At 35.2% G+C, this 13213-nt stretch overlaps 1 protein-coding gene across 1 annotated transcript in view; it reads left to right on the top strand.

The window, feature by feature from the left end:
- The window catches only part of LOC120420200 (TATA element modulatory factor), a 140487-nt gene extending 129869 nt beyond the window's left edge, over window positions 1–10618 (top strand). Inside the window, exons 2-3 of the mRNA XM_052706836.1 lie at window positions 4417–6067; window positions 9881–10618. Of these exons, the coding sequence (XP_052562796.1) occupies window positions 4417–6067; window positions 9881–10096 (1867 nt within the window). The 3' untranslated portion in view covers window positions 10097–10618. The remainder of the gene's footprint in view (window positions 1–4416; window positions 6068–9880) is intronic.
- The last annotated feature ends 2595 nt before the right edge of the window (window positions 10619–13213 follow it).

Genomic DNA, 13213 nt, shown 5'->3' with positions numbered 1-13213 from the left:
AAACTGCGTTTGTCCCAGTTCTGGAACCTGTGCCGATGATCCGGATTTAATCCGTTTGCTACAATTAAAGCCAAGTCAATTCGAATTCTGAAACGGAATTCATTTCGAATCGTATTTCAAAATAAAAATATTTTTAAAAAACTCCTTATTTAAAAAAGTGTTTTTAAAATTCTGAAACAAAATTAAAAAAAAATTAATGAACAAAAATATAAGAATGGTTTAAAATTTAAGCATTTAGAAAAAAATTAATGACAGCACATTTTGGAAATTGAGAAAAAAGCGCAAATTAAAAAAAAAATTTGAAATTGTATTTTTTTTTTTTAAAAGATAAAAAAAAAGGTTCTAATAAATTTATAAAAAGAGGTTGAAGCGGGTTGAAGAGTACATACATTTCAAAAAATACCGTAAACCGGGTTGACATTGATGGGATTTCAATTTATTTTTGGAATATTTTTCAACTGTTAAGGTTTTTCTCAAAAACTTTAATTTTAAAACATGTACTGGGGAAGGCGGCACAAGGTCCATGCACTATTTTTGGAAAAAAAAGTTTTTTCAATAGTGCTTAAAACATAGTTGCGATTAAAATTCTTATTTTGAACTCCGGGGTGACTTTGATAGTCATAGTTTTTGTTGTTAAAATCAGTTTAAATGTGCTCAAATATTCGCTAAGGTTGCTGATATAGTTTTTACAAAAGAAAAAAAAATCAATGTTTATATTTAGTTGACTAAGTTTATTAGCTTTTAAAGAAATACATATAAATATTAGGTAAAATTGTTAAAAAGTCACAATTTTGCCTGAAATTTGTGAAAACTAGTTTTGTTTATAAATTCATAGCACGAATCATAAGTTTTCACATTTTATATGAAATTTGTTCTACTGAAAATGCCTATAAATTTGAAGATTTTTTTAATCATATATCAAAAACACATAATATTTATTATTTACAAACTTATTCAACTTCTCCTAGTGGAAAATTGTCCAAATAATATCTCAATAATATCTTACCAACATTTTACAGTTTCACACTAAAGAAAAAAGGGTAAAAATAATTTTATTTAAAAAAAAAAACAAAATATTAAAATCTTTCTATTAATTCAAAAATTAAAAACAAATTTTAAAATTGTTCAACAAATATTATAAAAAATAAAATAAATACCAAAAAAAATCATTATTAAAAAAGTCTAAAGTTTTGAAAGAAAAGCTAGGTATTACAAAAATAAAAAAATGTTAAACAAAAAAAAAGTTTATAAAAATTACATAAATTTAAAAGTTATCCGATTTCATATTTCAATTTGATTTTTCTAACTCATTAAATTAAAAGAAGCCAAAGAAAAAAAATATATACCAAATTTGAAAACCTAAAAAAGGCTAGTACAAATTTTGCTTTAATTTTTTGTCTCTCGGCACTAAAGAAAAAAGGGTAAAAATAACGCTATTAAAAAAAAACAAAATATTAAAAACTTTCTATAAATTCCAAAATTAAAACAAGTATTAAAAACTAATTAAAATCTAAATCTAAATTATTCGCTCTACAGCATTTCCACGGCGTTCTCGATTGCAAAATTCCTACCCGAAAAAAAGGTTTCCGAAGGCTTGTGTGTTGAGGCAATTGCAAACCTATTTTTTTACACCTAAGCTTCCATCCATCCTGGGATTCGAACTAACGGCCTTTGGATTGTGAGTCCAACTGTTTTCCTATTGCAGATGGGACCTTTTGAAAATTTAATCTAGAAATCTCGTCTCGAAAAATGCCACCGGGACCTTCTGGGATCGAACCCAGGCCGACTAGGTGAGATGCAACCACGCTTACCCCTGCATCAAGGGTCCCGGCTTTTAAATAAATTTAAAATTTTCCGATTTCAAATTTCAATTAGGTTTTTTTTAATTCATTAAATTCAAAGAATACAAAAAAATAGGAATATACAAAATTTTACGACCAAAAAAAAAACAGACATGACTTATGAATCGGGCAAACATAAAACTTCACGTTTACTATTTCAAAAGGTCCTAGGTACATGGTAAACCCATGGGGCAAAATTCTTTTCACATAACACTAAAAAAAAAATAAAAAATAAAAATAACAAAAAAATGGTTGAAAAATTCAAACATTGAAAAAAAAAAGTAGAAAAAAATTAAGACAGCACATTTTTCAAATTGAGAAAACTTTAAATATAAAACAAAGTTAGAAAATGTCAAAGAATGAAATTCTATGGAACCTAAAAAATTGTGATTTTGTTTTTATAAATTTAAAATATGAAATTATCATTTTTGGGCAAAAAAAACAAAACGAAACGAAAATCTAATATGTTTATAATGAAGTTGAAGAGTTCATTAATTTTGAAATACTAAAAAAAAATACCCACTAACATTTTACAATACAGAAAAAAGACTAAAAATCATTTTGAATTCAAAGAAAAAATATTAAACAAGAATAAAAATAATTTTAAATCTAATAAAAATTAAAGTTTAAGTAAAAATCAGATTTTACAAAAAAAGTAAAATAAAAAAAAAGTTTATAAAAATTTAATAAATAAAAAAAATTTACGATGTTTTTAACTAAATAAATTTTTAAAATACAAAATTGAAAGAACTATAAAAAAACAAATAAGGTTTCTACAAATTTTATTTTAATTTTTTGTCCCACGGCTCTGGCCGAGATCATAAAAAATAAACATATAAAAGTACTGAATTTCAAACATAATTCGAGATTTAGTGTCTTCGGCAAACATGATTCAAAGATTCATAACTCGGTCAAAGATTTTTTGCCGATTCTGGAAATTTCTGAAAAGTTGGCAGCTGGCCCCTAAAATATATTTTTGCAGTGTGGTCCTTATCCATACCTACAACTTTGCCGAAGACACCAAATCGATCGAAAATTCCTTCATACAGATACAGATTTTTGAATTTTCATATATCATTTCTATATGGACAGCTGCCAAATTTGTATGGAAAACTATATGGACAAACTAATGGTGCAAAATGGCTTCTTCGGGCATACTGAAGGCACCAAAAAAGTTTCAGCCGGATTAAAAAATACAAAAAAAAACGAATAACTGAAATCTCAGCAAATTGCTCATAACCGTCATGTTACTATAAAAATTTGTATTTGTATAAATATAAATAATTGTATAATATCAATAAATTTATGAAAAAAAACCCAAATTATAATTTGTAAAAAGATTAAAATATTTATTTGATTGAAAAAAAACAAATATAAGGATTATGCAAAGTACTCTGAATTACAAGTTTTTTTTTAAATGCAAATGTTCATTTTAGTCAATCTTTACTTTCCCCTCTGATTTTGTAAAAAAAATTAAAAGGGAGGGAAGGTAAAGCTTGAAATAAATGTTTCAATGGCCATATAAAAATCAAAAGATTCAAAAAATAAAAAATACTCACGCGTTCGATTGAAAAAAAACATTTCTTATAATTAACATTGTAAATTTCCGCATCCGGCAGCCTAATTTTTTTTTTTTAATTTCAACCGATAACCCATTGCTCATGGTCGCATCACAAGTAATTACCATGGTAAATCCTGACCTCATACCCATCTTACTAACCTCTCAAAACAAACATGATACTTTGTCGAAGACGCAGCCGATTAAGCGGTCTCCATCACTCAAGTATCGGACTAACATTCCCATCCACTTCCCCGTGATCTTACCACTGGTCGTGGCCGGCGCCGGTATTGATCAGTATGTTTTCTACTTTTCATTTATGGTCCATGGAGCATTTTTTTAAAACCCTGGTCAATAACGGAGCAGCAACTACGGGTAGACACCAATGCTATGCTAATTTCTTACCGGGATCCAGATCATTCAATGTGGCATTTTTTTGACAAGATCTTGTCGATGAAACTAGAAATAAGTTGGAGAGGCTAATTCCACGAATTTTGAAGTGTCACATAGCCCCTTAAGTGGATCTGAAAATGGCCTCAAATTAAAAAGGCGGTCTCACTGATCCGAAACATAAACAATAACACTCATTTTGACAGGCACAAAACAAGAACCAAGGCAAATAAACATCAGGTGAACACGTTGTTATGGCTGATGCACGTTGTGATTTGTTTACATTTATTCGACAAACCATATACAAAATTGCTGCCGGATCTTTTTCGAGAGAGATCCGCAAAAAGATCCGGCAGCTTTTGTTATGATTTGACGTATGCTGAGGGTGCCGAAAAGTTTGGTTATGTTCTGCTTGCAAAAGACAATTAGGTTTTACGCCGTGACGTCATTTGATAGCTCGTGTGCACAAGATTAAAAAAAACACTTCTTTCTAACCTCCAAATCGAGTCGGCGTAGAACCTAACTATCTCTGGGCTGTGGAGTCGGGAATCTTTCTCAGCGATTCCGACAATCTTTATCAATTTCTAACCTCACCCTTTCATCTCTTCCCCTTTCCAACCCCCCTAGACAGCGCGAGTTCCGCCTGCTCGAGCTGGGTCGCCAGAACGCCGAACTGCACGAGCAGAACCTCACGCTCACCGAGCAGCTGGCGTCCAAGCAGAAGCGCGCCGAAAGCTGCGAATCCGAAGAGTACACCCAGCGCCTATCCGCCCTGGAGCGGAAGTTCCAGCAGGCGATCCGCGAGCGGGAAGCGTTCAAGCGTCAGCTGGAGACGTGCCGGTCGGAAGCGCAGGGCAAGCTGAACCGCGGCGAGGTGGACAAGCTGCTCGCGGAGAAGGACTTTCTGGTGGAGGAGCTGAAGAAGGAGGGCGAGAGCCTGTCCAAGCAGGTGCTGAACCATTCCAATATCATTAAGAAGCTGCGGGCGAAGGAGAAGGAGAGCGAGGGCACGGTGAGGAAGCTGCGGGAGGAGATTGGGGACTTGACGGACGAGACGGAACGGTTGAACCGGTCGCTTTCGGCCAAGGAGGAGGTCGAGCGGAGCCAGATCGATGCCGTGCACAAGCTGTCGTCGGAGAAGCGGAAGCTGGAGAAGGAGTGTGGGGCGTTGCGGGGACAGCTGGACGATCAGGGCCAGAAGCTGGAGACGCTGAAGAAGAGCTTTGACTTTGCGAAGCGGGAGCTGACGGAGAAGACGGAAGCGTTCCAGGAGATGGCGCGGAAGTCTTCGCTGCTGGCCACGATGGAGACGGAACACAGCGGGATTCTGCGAGCGAACGAGCAGATCAGTACGGAGCTGGAAGATCTGCGGGAGAAGCTGAGACGGAGTGAGGCGGAACATGCACAGCGGATGCAGCGGCTGAAGAACGAGAACGCCGAGCTGTTGCAGCGAGTGGAGGAGACGGAAACGCGAGCGGAGGAGGAGAAGAACGCTACGGCGATGGTGACGGTGCCGCTGATGAAGCAGATCGAGTCGTTGCAGAATGCCACGAGGAACAAGGAACGACTGTGGGAGCAGCGGGAAGCGGAGTTGGCCAGGAAGCTAGACGAAGCGGTCGAGAAGGGCCGCAACTTTGGAGACAACGAGCGAACGCTCAAGGAGCAGATCTTCGCGATGAACGGAAGGATCTCCAACCTGGAGGAGCGGCTTACGGCGGCACTGTTCCGATCGGAAGAACTGACAAACAACCTGCAGCAGAAGCAGATCGAGCTGGATCTGTTCGAAAGTGACCACAAGCTCAAGCTGAAGTCGCTGGAAGACGAACGGAAGTCGTTGAGAGGTAAGCTAGCCGACCTCGAGTCACACTCCGCTGAACAAGACCGTCAGCTAGCCCAGCAAAAAGAGCAGCTACACGCACTCAAAGAACAACAACAAAAACAACCAAAACCCCAAGATACCACCCGCCAATCCCCACCCTCGCCCAACTCGCGAACATCCTCACCCACCCCGAGCATGGGCAACCTCTCGCTCCCCGAGTCCATCGGAAGCATCCCGTGGAACCGAGAGCCGGAAGACGACGTCGGCTCCAACAGCGGCGGCCGGCAAACCATCGGCCCTGGACTGCTGCACACCACTTCCCTCCTCGAGAACCTGCAGGCCACGCTGAAGCAACGCGACGGCGAAGTGTACCAGCTGCAGTGGGAGCTGTCCCGCTTCCAGCAGGAACGGAACGTCCTCAACACGGAGATCTCCAGCCTGACGGCGGAACTGGACGGGGTAAGTGTAAACATCCAAAGCAGAAAGTTAGAGTCGGCAGATGGGCAGAAAAAGTTATTTGGCAGAATTACAAAAGGAAGTTTGGCAGAACGAATCGATGGGCAGAAAATTAAAAGGCAGAACAAAGTATTGGCAGTCAAATGTAAAAGCAGAAAATGTATGCCCCAAAAATTAATACAGCAATTGAAATGGCTGCATAGATGTAGAAAAATAACGAAGGCAGAAAACTCGTAAGCAGAATAACAAAAGGCAGAAAACTCGTAAGCAGAATAACAAAAGGCAGAAAATTTTAAAAGCTTCAAAATATGACAAAAAATTGGTTTGGTAGAAAATTATATCAAACAAAACTAATTTTCCGCCTCTCAAATGTTGACCAGGTCAATTTTCTGTCAAACTAACTTAATGCTTTTCACTTTTCGGCGTGTTGATTCTTTCTGGCCTTTGCAAAGCATCCAAATAACTTTACTGCTTTTACAACAACAACAACAATAACTTAACTGTTTTTCTCACTGAACCATTTTGCTTTTATTATTTCTTTTACTAAACTATTTTGCCGTTTGAATTTCGACAAAATCAACATTATATCAAAATACCTTTTTGTCTTTTAATTTTCTGCCGATTGATTTTTTTTCTGCCATTTGTTATTCTGCTTTCATTATTCGGTCACAAAACAATTGTTCTGAATTTATTTTCTGCCTCTTAATTTTTGTGCCGTTCAATCATTCTGCTTTTCATTCTTTGTCCTTTCAAATAACTTTACTCTACCTGTTCATTCTTTCTGCCTTTTTTAAGTTCTGGCAAATAACTTTTTCTGCTTTATAAATTATTCTGCCTTCTTTGTTCGACCAACCAAACTACTCTGGTATATCAAGTGAAACAATGCAAATGGGCCAAAGACGAGATGTAAACAAACAGTGTTTACATTAGGAACGAGCAGGATAGAGTGTTCGTTTGCATTTTTTCTTTGGAACGTTTAAATTGTTTTGCTAGAAACTCCAGAATAGTTTAGTTGGTCGAACAATGAAGGCTGAAAACTGAGCTGCTGAATAGTTTAAAAAGCAGTAAAAATTGTTTGGCAGAACGTTAAAAGGCAGGAAAATTCGATTCGCAGAAATAATGAACTGGTAGAAAATTAAAAGACAGAAAAGCTGATGGCCAGAATATATAAGCGGCACAAAACTGAATGGTAGAATGCCAAAGGCAGATAAATTTATTTGACAGCATTTCACGGGGCAGAAAAAATCAATCGCAGAAAATTAAAATGCATCAAGCAAACGGCACAAAAATCGAATCAAATGATCATCAGAAAGGTTTAAAAAAAAAGAACAGTTCAGTAGCAGAAAAATTCGGTTGAGACAGAACTAGACAGGTTACTTAGCAATTTCATTTTAAAAAGGTAGAAAATGTCAATCTGGAGAAAGAATAGACAACAGGCTGAAAATTTAAAGACAGAAAAGTTGAATTCCGGAATAGTTAAGTGGCCGAAAAGTAAAGGTAGAAAATCAATTGGCAGAATAACAAAAGGCATAAGAAGTTATTTGACAATATTTAAAGGGGCAAAACATTGAAACACAGAATGATCAAATGGGTATTTAAAGGCTCAAAACTTATAAGGCAGTTGATTGATCTGACAGAAAATTGATCAGTTAAAAATTAAAAGAAGGAAAAGGAAGAAAAGGGTAGAACAAACATTGACAAAAAGGCAGAAAATGATTTAAGGATAGCGTTTTAAAAAGAAGTGAAAGTCAATTGGCAGAAATAATCAATAGGCAGAAAATAATCAATGGGTACAAAACGGCAGAAAAATTCTAAGGAAAGAAATATAGGCATAAAACTGATAGTCAGAAAATTTAAAAGGGCAAAACAGTTCAAGGGCAGAAAAAAATCGATTGAGTGGTCAAATTTTCATAACACTTCTTTAAAAAAAATATTTAAAAACAGAATGATTGAATGGCCGACAAATTTAAAAGAAGAAAATTCATATTTGACAGCAAATCGATCTGGTGGAAAATTTAAACTGCAGAATAGTAAAATGACAAACCTACCTTCGTTGCCGAAATAGTAAAGCAGAATAACGAAAGGCAGAAAAGGGTACCTGGCAGTTTCATCTTGAAACGATAAACAAATCAATCAGCAGAAGAAATCTATATATAGAAAATTAAAAGTCAGTGTGAAAACGACAGATAAAAAAATGAGAAAATTAAAAGGTGAAATCTCGATTAAATTTTCAAAAGGCCCTATCTGCATAGGAAACCCATGAGGGATAGGTTGTTTTGAAAATTTAATCTAGAAATGACCTTTCGTCAGTAAAATTTAAAGGCAGAATTTCCATACGGCAAATTGGAATGCCAGATTAATTTCATAGCTATAAAATGATAGCAGAAAACTTATTGGCAGAATAGCAAAAGGCACATAATGTCAGGGCAACATTTTAAAATGCAGAAAAAAGTAAATCTGAAATTTTAAAACTAAAAGGCAGAATTACTGAAAGGTAGCAAAATGTAAAGACGGCTATGAAACGACACAAAATAAAAATTGGGGCAGAAAATTTTTAAGGCAGAATAATTTAACGGCAAAATAATTTAAAGGCAGAAATTTCCGACGACTAATTTTTTTCGACGGATGCAGCTCAAAATTTAAATGTCAGATTAGTTTGCTGGCCTTTAAACGAAGGCAGAAATTCATTGGCAAAATAACAAAAGGCAGACAAAGTTATTTGGCAGCGTTTCAAAAGGCAGGAAACATTCCATCGGCAGAACGAATCGTTATGCAGATAATTGAAAGACTAAACGGTAGGAAAATTGATTTGACAAGAAAGCGATCTGCCCAAGTGGCTGAGAATGATAAGAAAAAATCTTTAAAAAAATAAATAAAAAAGGAGTAGAAAAGCTGAGTGATTAAACGGTACACAACTGTAAAAGCAAAAAAAAAAGAAAAATAGTTTGGTGACCGAAAAATTAAGGCAGAATAACAAAAAGCAGTAAAGTTTATTGACAAAAACCAGTTAAAACAAAAAATTGATCTAGTAGAAATTTAAACGGCAGAATAGTTCAATGATAACAATATTTAAAGGCAAAATTATTAAATGACAAAAAAATAAATAAAAGCAGATAATTAAAGCAGAATCGTTTAGAGACCGAATAATAAAGGCAGAATAACAAAAGGGGGTAAAGTTATTTGCAAACGGGAGCAAGAATCAGCATCAGCACAGCAGAAAATTGATCTGAACGAAATTTATACGACAGAAAAGTATTATTTTCAGTTGAGCGGCTGATCAAATTAGAAAAATTTTGTTTTAATATTGAATTTGGTGACCGAAAATTAAGCACAATTACAAAAGGCAGTTAAGTTATTTAACTTTATAACAAAAAGCAGAAAAAATCAAAAGGCAGAAAGAATATACGGCAGAAAAGTATTATTTTTAGTTGAGCGGCTGACAAAATCATTAACGAAATTAATATGACTAATAGGAAGAAAATTAAACGGCAGAAATTTTTTTAAATTTAATATTGAGTGTTGATGACCGAAAATTAGGCACAATTACAAAAGGCAGTTAAGTTATTTAATTGTATAACAAAAAGCAGAAAAAAAATCAAAAGGCAGAAAGAATCAATTGGCAAAAAATCAAAAGGCAGAAGTTGAGAATTGATCTGGATGACAGATAAAGCGTAAAAAGGCGGAGGTGAAATGAAGATCATTCTGCAATTTCTGCCATTTAACAGTCTATTCTGCCCATGAAATTTTCTGCCGATTGACCCAATCCCCAAAACCAAACACATCAATCGCTAACCAACCACTTCTTCACCCCCCCAGATCCGGGAAAAGTTCGAGCAAACCGTCAAGCTGGAGGAAGACTTTGGCGCGCTCCAAACCCGGTACGACGCACTGCTGCAGCTGTACGGCGAAGCCGTCGAAAAGATCGAGGAGCTGAAGTTGGACCTGGTGGACGTGAAGGAGATGTACAAGGTCCAGATTGACGATCTGTTGCGGCAGGTTAACGCGCTGAATGCCGCTGCGAGCAAACCCTAGCCGGAGCAGGTTGGAGGAGGAGGACGATGTGCCAGCCAGTAGCTGCTGAACGAACTACGATGTGATAGTTTTGTGTGTGGCGTGGTGTGCAATAGCTTTCCGGCTGGTTTTGGAAAGTTGTGGGTGTGGCGCCTTCGCAGTGTTTGTACATAGCTCTGCGCAATTTGTTTTGTTTTTGGTTTTTGTTTTTCCCCTATTAAGTAGAATAAAGTTGGTCGGAATCGAGGGAGGAATTCCCAGGAAAGAAGGGGAAGTTGCGCCATTTTGCCAGTAGCGTTTGTTGAAGCTTCGGAGATTGGCCATTTAAGGATGGCTTGTGTACCGTACTATGGAACGAATCCTTTGAAAAATCTTCTAAGAAAATACTATAAATTTACGTCTAAAGTGAGCGTCCAGCAGAGTGTAGGAGAGGACAAACGACACACAATGATCAAGAAAAAAAAATCTTGCATATGACGTCTATGCGCATCGTAATTTTATAATCCTACAAACATATAGAATAATATATTTATCTTCAAAAATTAGTCAAAGGGCAATGTCCGATGCAATGCTTCGAAATTCCCGTGAATTTTTTTTTTCTTTTACAGCTAACATTCTAAGCCGAAATCATTAACCCCTCTTCGCAGTGCAACCAGACTTAGCAAACAAGATTTAGCGTGTAGTTTGACAGCCGTTCAACGATTGACGTAAATGACAAAAGATGCGATTTTTATCTCATTTCAGGCGCAAAGCAGGAGAGTCGGGTTTGGCACTTCTTGGAGAAATTGAAGAAACTCAATCCACTTCAACGAGCGAAATCTAACGTGGTGATTATTGCACTCGATCGTAATTTCTCGACTCACGATCGAGATTTCTCGTTTGTAAGATTACGACTCGATCTCGATCTACCATCGACAAATTACGAGAAATTACGATCGTAATTTTACTGTTGAGAAATCTTGATCGTGGATCGAGAAGTTACGATCGTTATTTGTAATACCATGTTTTTGAATATTTTTTTTTATTTAAACGGAATATTTAAAAAAAATCTAAGTTAATTTTTTTTAATGTGACAAAATAAAAAAATTTCAAAAATTAAAAAAAATATATTTTTGAAATTTTTTGACATTTTTAAACTTTTTATAAATTTTGTAATTTTGTAAGCTTTGAAATTTTGAAAATTTTAATGTTCCTGAAATTTTTTGATTAATTTGATATTTTTAATTTTTTTGTGATTTTTGAATTTTTTGAAGTTTTTAAAATTTTAGAAATTTTTTAAAATTTCGATTTTTTTTGAAATTTTTAAGATTTTTGAATGAATAATTTTTTTCTAATTTTTTTAAATTTTAGAAAATGTTGAAGTTATTGAAAATTTAGAATTTTATTGAATTTTTTTTAAATTTTGAAATTTTTTGTTTTTTTTTAAATTTTGAGATTTTTTCTATACTTGGATTTTTCAAAACACGTATCGAGATTTTCTCGATCGTAAGTCGTAATTTGTAAATGGTAGATCGGGAAATTACGATCGAATGATCTCAATCTACTACACTCAAACCCCGATGGTTTGACACCAACTGTTGTCAAACGAACGGGGTCACTTTTTAGTTTGACACCCCTTTTATACGGAGTTCACACACACTACCAAACGTTTGTTTTGATAGTGTGCGTAAGCTCCGTGTAAAAAGTGACAGTTCGTCACTTTTTAGTTTGACTTTGACCAACCAACGGGGTACAAACTAAAAAAGTGTCAAACGAAAAAGTGACCAACCACCGGGGGTTGAGTGTATCGACAAATTACCACTTACCTTTGATTTTTTTAAAATTTTGATTTTTTAGAATTTTTTGAGATTTTTGAAATTTTCGATTTTTTCTAATTTGTTAAAATTTTTGAAAATGTTGAAGTTATTGAAATTTTTGATTTTTTTTTTAATTTTTAAAATTTTTTGGAATTTTAAAAAAAAATTGAATACTTGGATTTTTTAAAACACGTATCGAGATTTTCTCGATCGTTAGCCGTAATTTGTCAATGGTAGATCGGGAAATTACGATCGAATGATCTCAATCACCATCGACTTACCATCGACAATTATCGTGAGTCGAGAAATTACGATCGAATGCAATAATCACCACGTAAATTTGCTGAATTTCAAAAATTAAAATTAAAAAGATTTAAAAAGGAGAAGGTGGTGGAGGGATGGAGGGGAAGGGGGTTAGTGTTGTTCCTAATAAAAATATCTCAAAATTTCGAAAATAAAAAAAATCGAAGACATAAAATGTTTAAATTTTACAATACTAAAAATTTAAAAAATCTTTCAAATATTTTATGGAAATTTTAGAAACCAAAAATAATCAGTTTAATCATTTTATATTTAATTTTCTGAAATTTAATATTTAAAATTAATCAAAATTTTAAAGAAGCAATTTCCATAATTAGTTTTTCAATATTATCGCGGGCGTCAATAATTAGAGTTCACGCGCGCTGATATGACCGCAGAAGAATGGCCGCATGACAGCCGCAGAACAAATTTTCGGCTGTTGTCAAAGGTTGCCTTGAGTTTTCAGCTGACTTTTTGGAAAATATTGAAAACAAACCAAGTTGACAGCCAAATCAACACGGAATTTCAGTTCAACATGCAGTTTTTCACACTGTGGTAGTTCGGCGGCTGTAACCTCCTGTCAGTCACAGTGAAGGAGAAAAGTGATTTTATCTCGTTATAAGCAATATAATTCTGTATTTTTTTTAGGGATTAGCTAGTGATTTATTTTTTAGGGTAAGCTAGCGAACTCCGTGTGAAAGAGGTGTCAAACTAAAAGGTGACTCCGTTCGTTTGACAACAGTTGGTGTAAAATTGGTGTTTGAGTATAATCATTCTAATGTTGATGTGTGGCTTGAAACTTGAAACAACACAACGCTTTTAGCCTGTATGGCGACCGAACATAAGTTTTTGGTTCGCCTCGTGCTTTGGAATTTCAACCAACCAGAAGGTGGGTCAAAAATAGGCACATTGAGGGTCGGATCTTGGGAGCAATAGACCCAAAATAGGCACATAATGTGTTTTAGTTTTTTGGCCTTTTACAGCGATATAAGATGCTTTTTTTTTATTAAAACGATGATAATGTACAAGGTTTAGCGTTAAA

The sequence above is a fragment of the Culex pipiens genome, chromosome 1, assembly GCF_016801865.2.
Source record: "Culex pipiens pallens isolate TS chromosome 1, TS_CPP_V2, whole genome shotgun sequence".
In the NCBI taxonomy this organism is placed as follows: Eukaryota; Metazoa; Arthropoda; class Insecta; order Diptera; family Culicidae; genus Culex; species Culex pipiens.
Note: the sequence above shows the minus strand (reverse complement) of the source record. Positions and strands in the feature narration are given on the sequence as shown.